The sequence below is a fragment of the Schistocerca nitens genome, chromosome 2 (assembly GCF_023898315.1).
Source record: "Schistocerca nitens isolate TAMUIC-IGC-003100 chromosome 2, iqSchNite1.1, whole genome shotgun sequence".
Lineage (NCBI taxonomy): Eukaryota > Metazoa > Arthropoda > Insecta > Orthoptera > Acrididae > Schistocerca > Schistocerca nitens.
In genome coordinates, this window is record NC_064615.1 from 263,016,735 (window position 1) to 263,029,782 (window position 13,048).

The 13,048-nt window shown below is 39.2% G+C and overlaps 1 protein-coding gene across 2 annotated transcripts in view; it reads left to right on the top strand.

Annotated features, from left to right (window-relative positions):
• The window catches only part of LOC126235998 (zinc finger CCCH domain-containing protein 13), an 85,640-nt gene extending 73,011 nt beyond the window's left edge, over window positions 1-12,629 (top strand). The window contains exon 8 of one of the 2 annotated variants that reach the window (XM_049945006.1): window positions 9,905-12,629. In XM_049945006.1, the coding sequence (XP_049800963.1) occupies window positions 9,905-12,148 (2,244 nt within the window). In that variant the 3' untranslated portion in view covers window positions 12,149-12,629. The remainder of the gene's footprint in view (window positions 1-9,904) is intronic. The other variant, XM_049945005.1, reaches the window with a different exon arrangement.
• Window positions 12,630-13,048: the final 419 nt, after the last annotated feature.

Here is a 13,048-nt window from a genome sequence, read left to right on the forward strand (position 1 = left end):
TTGTCTATTTCCAGTGAAGGTCTTTTTGCCCAAAAGCTTACTTGTTTGACAGGCTTTTCTTGTGCCTATCTGTGACTCGGCATCTCCACTGTGTGGTGCAGCAACTATCCTTTTAATAATACTCCCATTATTCCATCCTGGATTTTCCATTGCTTGATTTTAAATATAAAAGTCCTGGATTTACGCCAGGTACTAACCTTTGTATAATGTGCTGTAAAGACATTTTATCTCCTGCATTTTATAACTTGCAAGAGTGGAAGAATGTGAAGTTGGAGATCCGGAATATACACCAGATTGATTGATGCCCTTGAAAAAAATAATGAAAATAGTGAATTAATTGAATAAATCTCACTACTTAAGGTTACCAAAAGAACACAAGAGTGTCTACCAGAATACTTTCGATCACTGTTGTATCACATGGCATTAAAATTCCAGTGAACAGTGTCAAAAGTACAACAGTTCCAGTAGAAAATATGTCTGAAGAACATGGCGGTGCTGAATCCACAGATCGTAATAGTTTAATGCAAATACTTCAGGAGAAGTTTAGCAGAAATTGTGTTCAAGAAAATTAGCACCACTTATCTTAGCACCAACTTCATGGGCAAAGAAAAATCCAAATAGTTTTTAACACAACTGAATGTATGGTAAAGAAATCAATGACATTACTAAAAGAAGATAGTATTTTGTCAAGAAGAAGCTATAAAGTGGGAAACAGAATAGGTATGGAATGGCTTTCCAGACTCTTTCTACTACAGCAGTGATGTAAGTCGAATTTCTGCTCATAAAAGAGATTGTATATCTGCTGCTTCAGAAAATGGCGAAAGAGTGTGTAAGACAAAAGCACTAATTTTGCATAAACTGAAAGATGTATACTTAGCTTTCAGAGAAAATTTCCTTCCAATAAAATTGGTTTTACTAAATTTTGTGAACTTCATCAAGAAGAATGTGTTACAGTGCTGTAAACAGTCATGGAATGCATAATGCATGAGTGTGTGTGTATCATCAAAATATGAAACTGATGATGCATGCTTCACATGCAGAAGTATCAATGCTTAACTTTTACAGGAACATGTTTGCAATCTGGAAAATGAAGAGTGCATGCTGTATCACTGTACTCAGTGTTGTGAAGAGTATGAATTTTTTTTACTGGAGCTAGAATCCTTACAAGCTTCTGACATACATTGGACACATTAATGAAGATAGTTGATGAATTTATTGAGTATCTCGTCCAAAAACTTCAAAACCTGACACAACATTATTACGTATTGAAAGCTCAGGATTGCTACTTAAAAATCAAGCAAGCAAACACTCCCTGACACTTCTTGCATCATTATAGTGGATTTTGCAGAAAACTACATGTTTGCTTCAGGATGCTGCACAAGGGTTTCAATGGCAGAACATTCAAGTTACCCATCAGCCCTTTGTTGTGCGCTATACAAAAGATGATTGCATTACGTAAATGTCATTGTATTATAGAAGTGATTGTTTGCAGCATGATACAAACACAGTGTGTTTATCTGAAATAATTCTCAGCTATACTCTGGAACAAAAGCCACACATCCAACAATTATTTCAGTGATGGCAGTTTTACATTATATAAAAGCTTTAAGATCTTAGTAGATTTGTGCCATCACAAAAAGATCTTGAGGTACCTGCAGAATGGAAATTTTTGTCATTAGCCTTGACAAAGCAACAAGAACAAGTTTACAGCATCCAAATAACAATCACTTTTTAAGTCCAAAATACCCATTTACATTTGCCACAACTCATCTTTCGGGAATGCAAACATTTTGTGTTAAAACAAAGGATATAACAATAATTATCGAATATGTTACAAAAATGATATGAAAATGGTTCTGTCATTCCTGGGACAAGACTTAAATCATTTTTTCAAACCACTGAATGGAAGCAGATTACTAATAAAGCATGTATCATCAACTTATTAATTTATGTGAGTTCATCTTGGGTTTCAAAACTAAGTCTCCATCACTATCAAAGATCACTATCAAAGAAGAAATGTTCATCAAAGCTATCTACTGAAACAAGTACTGGCAATATTATGAAAAGGAAAGTTAGCTACTCACCATATAGTAGAGATGTTGAGTCGCAGACAGGTGCAACAAAAAGACTACTAAACATGTAAGTTTTCAGCCAGAAGGCCTTCTTATGAAATAGACAACACACACACACACACACACACACACACACACACACACACACACCTCTCACACATGTGGCCACTGTTTCGGTCCCAGCAGCCAGAGGACTAATGTTTTACAATGGGCTGTTTCTTGTGATCTATTGACACTGATCGAACAATACTGGAACTTCTCACTTTTTTATGCAGAATATTTTAACATTAATGTAGATTTACAGACCGACTTCCACATTCTCTACAGAGTATCAGTGTAATGTTTCTGCAGTTTGCTGAAATTTTATTAGTTTACTACTTTTGTGTAGAAGAGCATAAGCTGCATACAGCTTGATGAAGTTTTGTTTACATTGTTCACCAGACCATACATTTTTTAGTAGTAATGGTCCTATAACACTCCCTGATGTACCCTCAAAATGACTTCATGTTTTTCCCTGTCAAGAAGAATGTGCGGAGTTCTGTCTGTTAATAAGTCTTAAGTCCAATCTCAAAGCTAGCTCAGTATTTCATAAGCTAAATTTATTTTACTAAATGAAACATGAAACTGCATCTTACACCTTCCAGAAGTCAAGGAACATGGCATCAACCTGCATGCTTCTATCTATGGCATTCTAGGTTTTGTGGACAAACAGAATAAGCTGAGTGCCATAAGATTCTTGTTTTCTGGAAACCAAGTTGATTCCAATAGAACATTTTTTGTCACTTGTACTATGTCATAATATTTGATTTATCACTACATCTGCTATACTTCAGGAGTAAAGAGGACTACTTATCAACTGGCAGAAGTGTTGAGTTGTCGACAGGTACACATAAAAGTGAAAGAAAACTTGCTAGCTTACAGAATAAATCGTACCTCGAGCTAGTGTGGGTGGGGGGGAGGGCGGGGCGTGCGCGCGCCCATACACACACACACACACACACACACACACACACACACACACTCACTCACTCACTCTGTGCCCCTACACACACACACACACACACACACACACACACACACACACACACACACACACACTGTGCCCCTATGTTGTGCCAGCTGGAAACACAATCACTCTGAAAGCTAGCAAGCTTCCTTTCCCTTTTGTGTGCACCTATCAACAACTCAAAGCTTCTGCTATTCAGTGAGTGGTCTCCTTCACTCCTAATCATTTGAATTCTACCTGGTACAGTCAAGACTTAAAGAGAAAGTCGATAGGTGACTACTTCCTGTATGATAGTGAGATGAATAGGAGCATCGTTGACGTTAAGATAATACCATCACAGGCCTTGGATAGCAACCACCATTTGCTGGTAATGAACCTGAGAGGGACTAAGGATAATAAAGGGACAGAAAACCAGGGAAAGGAGGAAGCAAGCAGGCACAGAACCTTTAAGTAGTAAAGGAAATCATCCCAAAGGATGAACCAAAACCGGTAGAAGAGGAATGGGGTAGATTCAAGGAAACATTGGTAAGTACGGCGGAAGCAGTATGTGGGAGGACAAGCAACAAAAAGAGATGGAAAGAAACACCCTGGTGGAATGATAAAACAAAGGATATAGTACAGAAGAAGAATAGAGCCTTTATTGTATAGTTCCAGAAGAGAACATTAGAGACAAGAGAAGAGTATCAGGCAAGCAAGAAAGAAGCAAAATTAATAGTGGCAGAGGAAAGAAGAAAGTGGATGGAACAGTGGACCAGAATGGTGGAGGAGGATAGCGAAGGTTCAAAAAAGGTGGTATAGGAGATGATTAAAAATGAGAGGAAGAATGGTACGACAGATTATGCTCGAATGGTGAACAAAAGTGAACAAGATGTAGAGAATGAGGAGGAACTCAAGAATATGTGGAAGGAGTATTTTGAATAACTCCTGAACCCGAATGGAGACCTGGATGAGGAGGAACAAGCCGAGGAGAAAAAAGAGAAGGAACAGCAAATATAAAAAGACCTTACATAGGGAGCAGTGGAAGACGCATTGGGCAAGATGAAGGGAGATAAGTCACCAGGTCTGGACAAGCTAAGTGTAGAGATGGTGAGAGCAGCAGGAGAGATGGTGGATACAATGGCTATATCGAGTAATGAAAATTGTGTGGAGACATGATGATCCCAGAAGACTGGAAGAAGGGAATAGTTGTCTTATCTTTAACAAAGGAAATAGAAAAGAGTGCAAGAACTATCGGGAGATAACATTGATGAGTCTGTGCAAAGATTTTTGAGAAAATTTTGGAAGCACGAATTCGGGCAAAATTAGAAGGAAGAATGAGAGAAGAGCTACATGGCTTCAGAGCAGGAAGGTCCACGGTGGATCTAATTTTTGCTGTAAGACAACTGTAGGAACAGCAAAGCGTGGAAAGCCCTGGAGAAGAGAGGAGTAGCAAAACAGATTATTTGGAAGATAAGGGAAATGTACCGCGAAAGTGGGAGGAGAGAGATCAGCTCGGATTGAAGAGAGGAATGGCTTTAGGCAGGGAAGTGCACTGTCACCATTACTCTTCATTGTAGAGATGGATGATATAATGAGTACAGTAGCACAAGTAATTTGTGGAAGGAAGATGAAAGCTGTGGTGTTTGCAGATTATCTGATGACTTGGGGGAATAAGGAGGAGGAAGTACAAGAGCAGTTGGGTGTATGGGAGTGAACAGTACAAGAATATGGGATGAAATTTAGTATAAGTAAGAGTGAGATGATTATCACAACAAGAAAGAAGGAGAGAGGAACAACAGGAATAACAATTGGTGGGGAACGATTGAGGAGAGTGGAGAGTTTCAAATCCCTAGGAAGCCTGATACAGGAAGATGGAAAAAACGACAGAGAAATAAATGAGTGGGGGAGAAAAGGAGAAGAATTTCGGAAGAGTATCAGAAGCCTGATATGGAGTAAGGATGTACCCCAAATCAGTAAAAAGGTTATATACCAGTCATCCTATGTCCCGATCCTGACATATGCGTCAAAAACCTGGGTTATGAAAGGAAGAGAGAAAAGCAAAGTACAAACTCGTGAGATGAAATTCTTGAGAAACAATATTGGAGTGACAAAGATAGACAGGTTAAGAAATGAGAGGATCAGAGAGTTAATGAAGGTGGAACCATTACAGGAGGAGATAGAGAAATCAAGGCTGACATGGTATGCACACGTTAAGAGAATGGAGGAGAAGAGGATACCTGGGAGGATACAAGAGATGAAACTGGAAGGAAAGAGACCAAGAGGAAGACTGAGAGACAGATAGCTGAAAGGAGTAGAGGAATGAGTCCAGAAGAAAGGAGAAGACTGGACCAAGGTGAAGACAGAGAGAAGGTGGCAAGACAGAAGATGATGGAGAGGCCTATGTTCCATACAGACTCGGCCAGAGGCTGGAAACTGTCCAAGATGATGATGATGATGATGATGATTCAATACACCAGTCTTCTCTTTGTTATTGTTAGATTACTTTGGTTTCAGTGTGATCACTGAGTGACTGTATGGATGACAGTATTTTGACATTACGTAAGATGAAAACTTCTTAGCATTGTTTATCAGCTAATCAGATAGAATTTTACTTCAAATTCATCTACAGCTACATCTGCATGACTACTCTGCGATTCTCACTTCAACGCCTGGGAGAAGATTCATCAAACCACTTTCAAACTATCTCTCTTCCTTTCCACCCTCAAACAGTGCGCGGGAAACACAAACATTTGAATCTTTCCATGCAAGCTCGGTTTTCTCTTATTTTATTATGATAATTATTTCTCCCTGTGTAAGTAATGTCAGCAAACTATTTCCTCATTCAGAAGAGAAAGTTGATGATTGAAATTCCGTGAAAAGATCTCACTGCAATGAAAAACGCCATTGTTTAGTGGTACTCATTACTTGGTGTTTCACAAGAATGGTATTTTCTGAATCAGGCTGGCTGTATGTTAGTAGACCATTGTCTTTGAAATATTGCATAATGCTCAAACACAGCATTTGTTCCAAAATCCTTCAACAAATTGAAGTCAGTGATATGGGTCTGTAATTCAGTAGATTAGTTCAGTTTCCTTTCATGTGTATTGGTGTGACCTGTGTGACTTCCTGATCATTAGGTATAGATCTTTTGTCAGGTGAGCAGTTGTTTATGATTTCTAAAAATGGGGCTGTTAACATACATTGGAAGAAACGTAACTGGTATACAATCTGAACTGGAAGACTTATCTTTATGAAATGACACAATTGCTTCACAACACTGAATTTATCTACTTAAAAGTTTCTAATGTTGGCAGCTGTTCTTGATTTAAATTCTGGAATATATACTGCATGTGCTTTCATGAAGGAATTTTGTAGGACCGTGTTCAGTAACTCTGCTTTAGTGACACTGTCATCTGTCACTATTCCTCTTGCTGCCACACAGTGAAGGTATTAATTCTGTCTTCATAGAACTCCTGTTGCTTTCCTCCTCTTATGCTTATTTTTCATTACATTCAGCTTTTGCTTGTCAACAAGGCTTTTATGCAAGGAGTATTAAGAATGTAAGCAGTTAGAAGAGGGTGCTAACAGTAAAGCATAAAAGAAAGCTTAAAAAAAGATGATAGTGTATTATTTTCCAGTTGTGAACTAAACAGCTACAAGCCGCTGATTTGAAATGACACTTACTTTTATCCAAACATATCTGTTTAGCTTACAATGCCACTATATGACAAAATTACAATTCATTAAGTCTTTCGACTCTCATTCCTTGCTAACTTGCTGCTGCTTTTCCTCACCTCATTCCTGTCAGATCCCTTCAAAAAGTAATGTTTTGCCCTCCCTTCATTTGCAGAATGGTTGTTAAATAGTTTATTGTCAAGTTTGCGGCCAACTTCAAATTCACTGGCACTGCTGCCCTCTCCCTTGCAAATAGTATTTTTTTTATATATATAAAGCAGTTTTATTGGTTTTGCTTTCTTTATAATTTTTGTCTGTAGTTTGGAATTATTTTTCTTACATGATTCCTTCTTGAAGTGTGCATTAAGTAATGGTATGAAGTCTTCATTGTTAGTAGTGTGGCCATAAGCTCTCATGTTTTTTGACTTTTCTATCTCAGCCAACATCTGCTTGTTTCATTATTTGGAAAAGTTATTCTCATTACAAATTTTCGCGTACGATGAAACCCTGATTTGCCAGACCAGGTGAGATTGTAGATCATCCGGATTGTCAAAAATCTGGATAATCTAGATGTTCAGAAAAAACTAAGGTGACATGGATTGAATGCCATAAACTCAGACATTATATCTATTTTCACACAAACACACAAATTATACACTGTTTTCATCTGAATTGTGACAAACTTTACATGCTGAAGTAATTGGTAAGTTTCTTTAGAATCAGATTCGTATGTCATATATGTGCAGCATGATCACACAAATGTTTCACCTACATTATTTCAGCCTAAATTGTGACAACATGTTGTAGAGTATACACTATGATGCATGCAATCCATGACAAATAGTGTTGTATTGGTTGTATGACACTTGGGCCAAGGAATGAAAATACTTTTGTGGTTTATAGTGGACCTGAATATGGCATAAGTGTTGCACAGAGACAGGTCATGTGAAATAAACTTCTTTGATGATATGGCTGTTGTGGTTCATTTTCTTTATTTATATCATCAGCCACTGTCCTACATCCGCGAGAATGATGGACTTTCAGAAGCAAATTCTTTCTGGCTGATGTTCCAAATAGACCATTATTTTGTCCAGCAGGGTTGTTCCATTTGTATGTGTCATCATCCATAATCTCTTCAGATTGAGCATCAGCTTTGTCAGGTAATTGATCATCACAGTTGTTGCTGTCTGCAGGTACAGGAACTGTGACAGTTTTGTCATCAGAAATCGTACTGTAGCCAGTGTCATTGTCATTTCCCAGCCAGTTAATAATCTATGCCTGAGCTTTCTGCAGTATTTGCAAGTGGTTCGATGAACTCTGCACCAATATTGTCACCAATTTCTAAATGGTTGGGCATATATTCTTCCAGTACATTGATTTTTGACTCTACAATATTATATTCTGTAAATTCATAAATTTCAATGGTGTTAACACACCATTTTCCCCTTCTTCTTCAACAAATTTAGTGAGCAGCTGCCTCTCATGCACATGCTTAATATTTTCCAGGAGTCCCCTGTGCATTGGTTACAACATTGTCATTTTGTTGTGAGGCAGAAATTTTACTGACCAATTCTCTATACCAGGATGGATGGAGCATTGCACAGCCAACAATATGGCAGTCAGATGCAAAACTTCTTCCTTCAGAAATATTGTTACGCTCACCACAAAAGCTTCAAAGAATCATCTTTTAAAACAGCAGCCTGCCTATCCACATATTTTTGTGACATATAAGATACTGGTGAGGAGGGATGATTCACATTTATGAAAGTATGGGGATTGTTTTATTTCCTCATTAACAAAAGAGGGATTTTGTGTTTCCCAGATACATTACTGGGAACCATAATTGTGACTCTCTCCCCTTATTCTTTTTCTAGCATTTGGAGAAGTGTCTAATCAGGAACCTGATGTCTTGTTGGATAGCATCTGACAGGAAAGAACTTGAACTTGATTTAGAGTGAACTTATCAAATGTAATTCCTTTTTTAAATTTTTGGGAGCTACTGTGTCTGCTGAAATGCATTTACCAATCATTGACTGCTAGCATATTCTGCGTTGATGTTTCCACCTTTGAAACAAACCTTGGCTGGCTGAGAAGTTTGGATCACCATTAGAAAGCTTCTTGTTTAAACTTATAGCTTTTTCGTACAGTATGGTACCTGACACTAAACACCACTCTTCCTCTTTTCACTAAACCACATGAAAAGGATGCCCTCTAGAGTTTTATTTCTTTGTTTTTGTTACTCTCCCATTACTCTAAGCCATCTTTTGACATCAGTTTCAAACAAAAGTATTAATTTTTCCAGTTGTCTTTCCAATCTGAAACCGTCAAATTTCAAACACCAAATTCAGCAAGAATGTTGTTTAGCAATTCTCCTTTATCCGTCCTACTCAATGTATCTAATTTTTTGTCTGTGGACGCTGCCGTCTTTGTATGTCATTTTGGACTCACAATAAATGGAAACAATACATGTCGTGTTAAAGTGTTACCTGACACTTTGTCAGAATTGTGTGTGGCAGCTGGCTGAATCTGAAGTTAATGATTGTCACCATCAGTTGTTCCCACAATTACTTTTGGAGTATCAACTGTACTACAGTTACTATACAGGAACAAAATTGTTCCAGATGAACGAGGGATCTGGATTAACAAAGCCAGATAACTGTTAATACTTCTTGAATAGACTAACAGTTATGTGAACTATTCAAATCTGAAGACTACTGACTGATGCCCCATAGCTGCAAGTTTTCTTTTCCTGTTTTTGTGTGTGCTGCGCGGGATTAGTTGAGCGGTCTAAGGCACTGCAGTCATGGACTGTGTGGCTGATCCCGGCGGAGGTTCAAGTCCTCCCTCGGGCATGGGTGTGTATGTTTGTCCTTAGGATAATTTAGGCTAAGTAGTGTGTAAACTTAGGGACTGATGACCTTAGCAGTTAAGTCCCATAAGATTTCACACACATTTGAACATCTGTTTTTGTGTAAAATATAGGCAGTTTCTCATCAGGTTTCCTTATTTTGTTCAGCACAGATTTCTGCAAAGAAACTTGGATCATTCCAGATAACGTCAGTGAAATATAGTTCAGTAACTTCTTTGTATTATGATCACATATTTGTGGCATCACAGGTTCGTCTTTTTACAGAATATGTAATAATTGCTTGTGCATCTGTTTGATTTGCAGAGACCTGACAATGACAGGAACTCCTCGAGACGGGAAGATATTCGAGACCACGGAAGACGGGAGGACATGCGTGGTGTTTCCGATACCCGGAGTTCCGAAAGAGACAGAGAACGAGAACGCCGCTACTACAGTGACAGAGAGCGCAGGCATGGCGGAAGTAGTGGCAGCCGTGACAGGGACAGAGAGAGGGAGCGAGGTAGAGATAGGGATCGAGATCGGGACAGGGAGAGGGACAAAGGAAGAGAGAGAGAAAGAGACAGAGACAGAGACAGGGACAGGGATAGGGATAAGGACAGGGACAGGGAGCGGGACAAGGACAGGGACCGCCAACGTGATAGAGAAAGTGATAAAGATAGGGACAGGGACAAAGGTAGCAACAGAGACAGAAACAGTGATAAGGATAAGGATCGTGATAAGGAGGAAGATAAGGACAGGGAGAAGGAGAAAGATAAAAACAGGGAGAAGGACAGAGAAAGGGAAAGAGAGAAGGACAAGGAAAAGGACAGGGAAAAAGAAAAAATGAAAGAGAAGGAAAAGTTGAGAGAAAAGGAGAGAAACAAGGAGAGAGATAAACATCACGTGAACAAGGAATACATTGATGATGTTGTTGGAGATCATGCTAAGGAGAGAGATTCTCAAACGGAGAGTGGAAGGATTGGTGGGAAGACATCCAGTAAGGAAGGATGGGAGAGAGCTGATGAGGAGCGACTGCCCAGGGAACCGAAGAGAAGTGATGGCAGGGAGAAATCTCAAAACAGAGAAGGTGGAAGTAATGTGAATGGTGCACAAATTGCTAGGAGAGACAGCAGTGGTTCCAGTGAGGAAGGCACCAGGACAAGAGGGGCAGAAGCTGTGGAGAAAAACAGAAATACAACTCCTAAGACAGTGGCTCTCCATGGTTCGGACAATGGCACTGAAAGAGTCAAAGCACACCATAGCAGAGACGACTTGTCAGATGGAGGAGACAGTGACACACAAAAGGCCAGAGGGAGTGATTCTGCCAGAAGAAAAGAAAGGCCAGGGACTCCTTCTGGCAAAATGAGCAGGAAAGGGGGAGAAAATAGTCATCTGTCTGGTACCAACAGCAGAAGCAAAGGGCCAGGAGATGCGACACCGTCTGGCGATCATAATGTGAAATCGGACGGTCAGCTCCAGAAGAGACCGAGAAATGCTGCTGCCACAGAACACAAAGATGGTGGTGCCTTGCAGAACAAAGGTAAAGAGAACTCTCTTTCTGAGCCTCAGAAGAAGAAAAGAAAGAAGAGTGAAGATAGTTCTACAGACAGTAATTCAGAATCTTCGAGTGAGAGTGACAGCTCATCTGATTCATCAGAAGATAGCAGCTCAAGTTCAGAGGTGCAAAAAGGAAACGTGCATCACAAAAAGAAAATCAGACAAAAGAAGCATGCAGTAATTGCAAAGAAAGTCAAGAAAAGGAGAAGAAAAAAGAAGAAAATTAAAGGAAAGAAAGGAAAGATCCTAGATAAAACTAAGAAGAAGCCTCGCAGAGGTGAAGATGACTCAGACAGTGATCGATCCTCATCAGAAGACAATAAAGTTCTGCGTGCAGACTGCAAAGCAAAGAAGCGCAGGAGGAGGGACGTCAGCAGTTCGAGCGGTACTAGTAGTAGCAGTAGCAGCAGCAGTAGCAGCGACAGCAGTGTGTACAGTAGTAGTTCCTCCTCGAGCAGTGGCAGCAGTAGTGGGTCAGACAGGCGGAAGAAACAGAAGAAAAAGATAAAAAGAAAACACAAAGACTCTAAGAAAAAGAGGAAGAAAAAGAAGAGAAAGATTGTAGCTACACCAGTGAAACGTCGCAGGAAAATCGTACGAAGTCGTCGCAGTTCTAGTTCTGACAGTGACTCAGATCTTTCTAATGCTTCTTGCGGAAAGGATCCCGATGCCATTGCTCGGAAGATCAGACAGTTACAAAAGAAACTACAAAAGAGTGAAAATCACTCTGCAAAGACAAAACATCACAAGGTTGTGACTAAGAATGCAAATGACTCAGACTCGTCCGTTGAGAGTGATACTGCAGCCTCAAAGGAGATACGTCAAACAAAAAAGAAAACTAATGGGATTGAGAACCACATTCGAAATAAAAAAAAAGATCACCACAATCACCGAGGCTCGACAGCCAGTGACAGTGCGAGAGAGTCTGCCACTTCCCGCTCAGCTGATGCTTCATCTGCTACTCCTCGGCCGAAGAAGTCAGCTAGAGCTGGCTCTCGCTCTGAAGTGTAGTCACCCTGCATTCAGGATACACCATCCATTTGTGCTCATTGGTTTCCGTTTACTGGATGCATTTGTGATCTCCCTGTGTGTGTGTGTGTGTGTGTGTGTGTGTGTGTGTGTGTGTGTGTGTGTGAAAACATTGCACTGAGGTTTGCAAAGATGATTTGTAACATGGCATTAGCATTCATCCTTTCTTTCTGTTTCTGAAACTGTTACATTATTTCCAGTTTTATTTTTGATTATAAAGAAAAAGGAACCTTACTCATGATTTTCTAATATTTGTTGTGTTTGGAAAAACTCATTTAGTCTCTTAAACGCATTCCACTTTAAGAGAGTTTAACTTTGTTGATCTATTTTTATAGAGATCTGTGTTAAAACAGATTGAATATTTATTTATATTGTTCTTTCTCTTTCTGCTGTGCCTTAAAGAGAATACACCTCATTTGAACATTGGATGAATAAAAACTACTTTCATATTCAGATAATTATCTTGTGTTCATGTTTTAATTATATGGAGCCAGTCGAAGCAGCCCATATTTGTCATTTTTGTAGCATCATGGTAATTTATTAGAATCCAACACGTTAGTTAAATATTTTCAAGCATTTAATTGGATTAACTTTTCTGTGTTGAAGTGCACTCTAAAACTCACATTTTGTTTCAAACACTTACTTCTCATGTGGGATATTTGAAAGCTTACCATCACAATGAATTCATTAAAGTTCTAAATAATTACATGGAGGGAACTGTCCCAACCTCAGTGTCTACATGAGATACTTTTTTTTTTCCCCCTAGCTGAAATTGCTGACTTCTCAGCTTGGCTTCGATATTGGATTCTCCATAAAGAAACCCATACAATTCCTTGCCACCTGATACCTGGCAGAACTAAACAAGAAATATTGTGCTTTAAA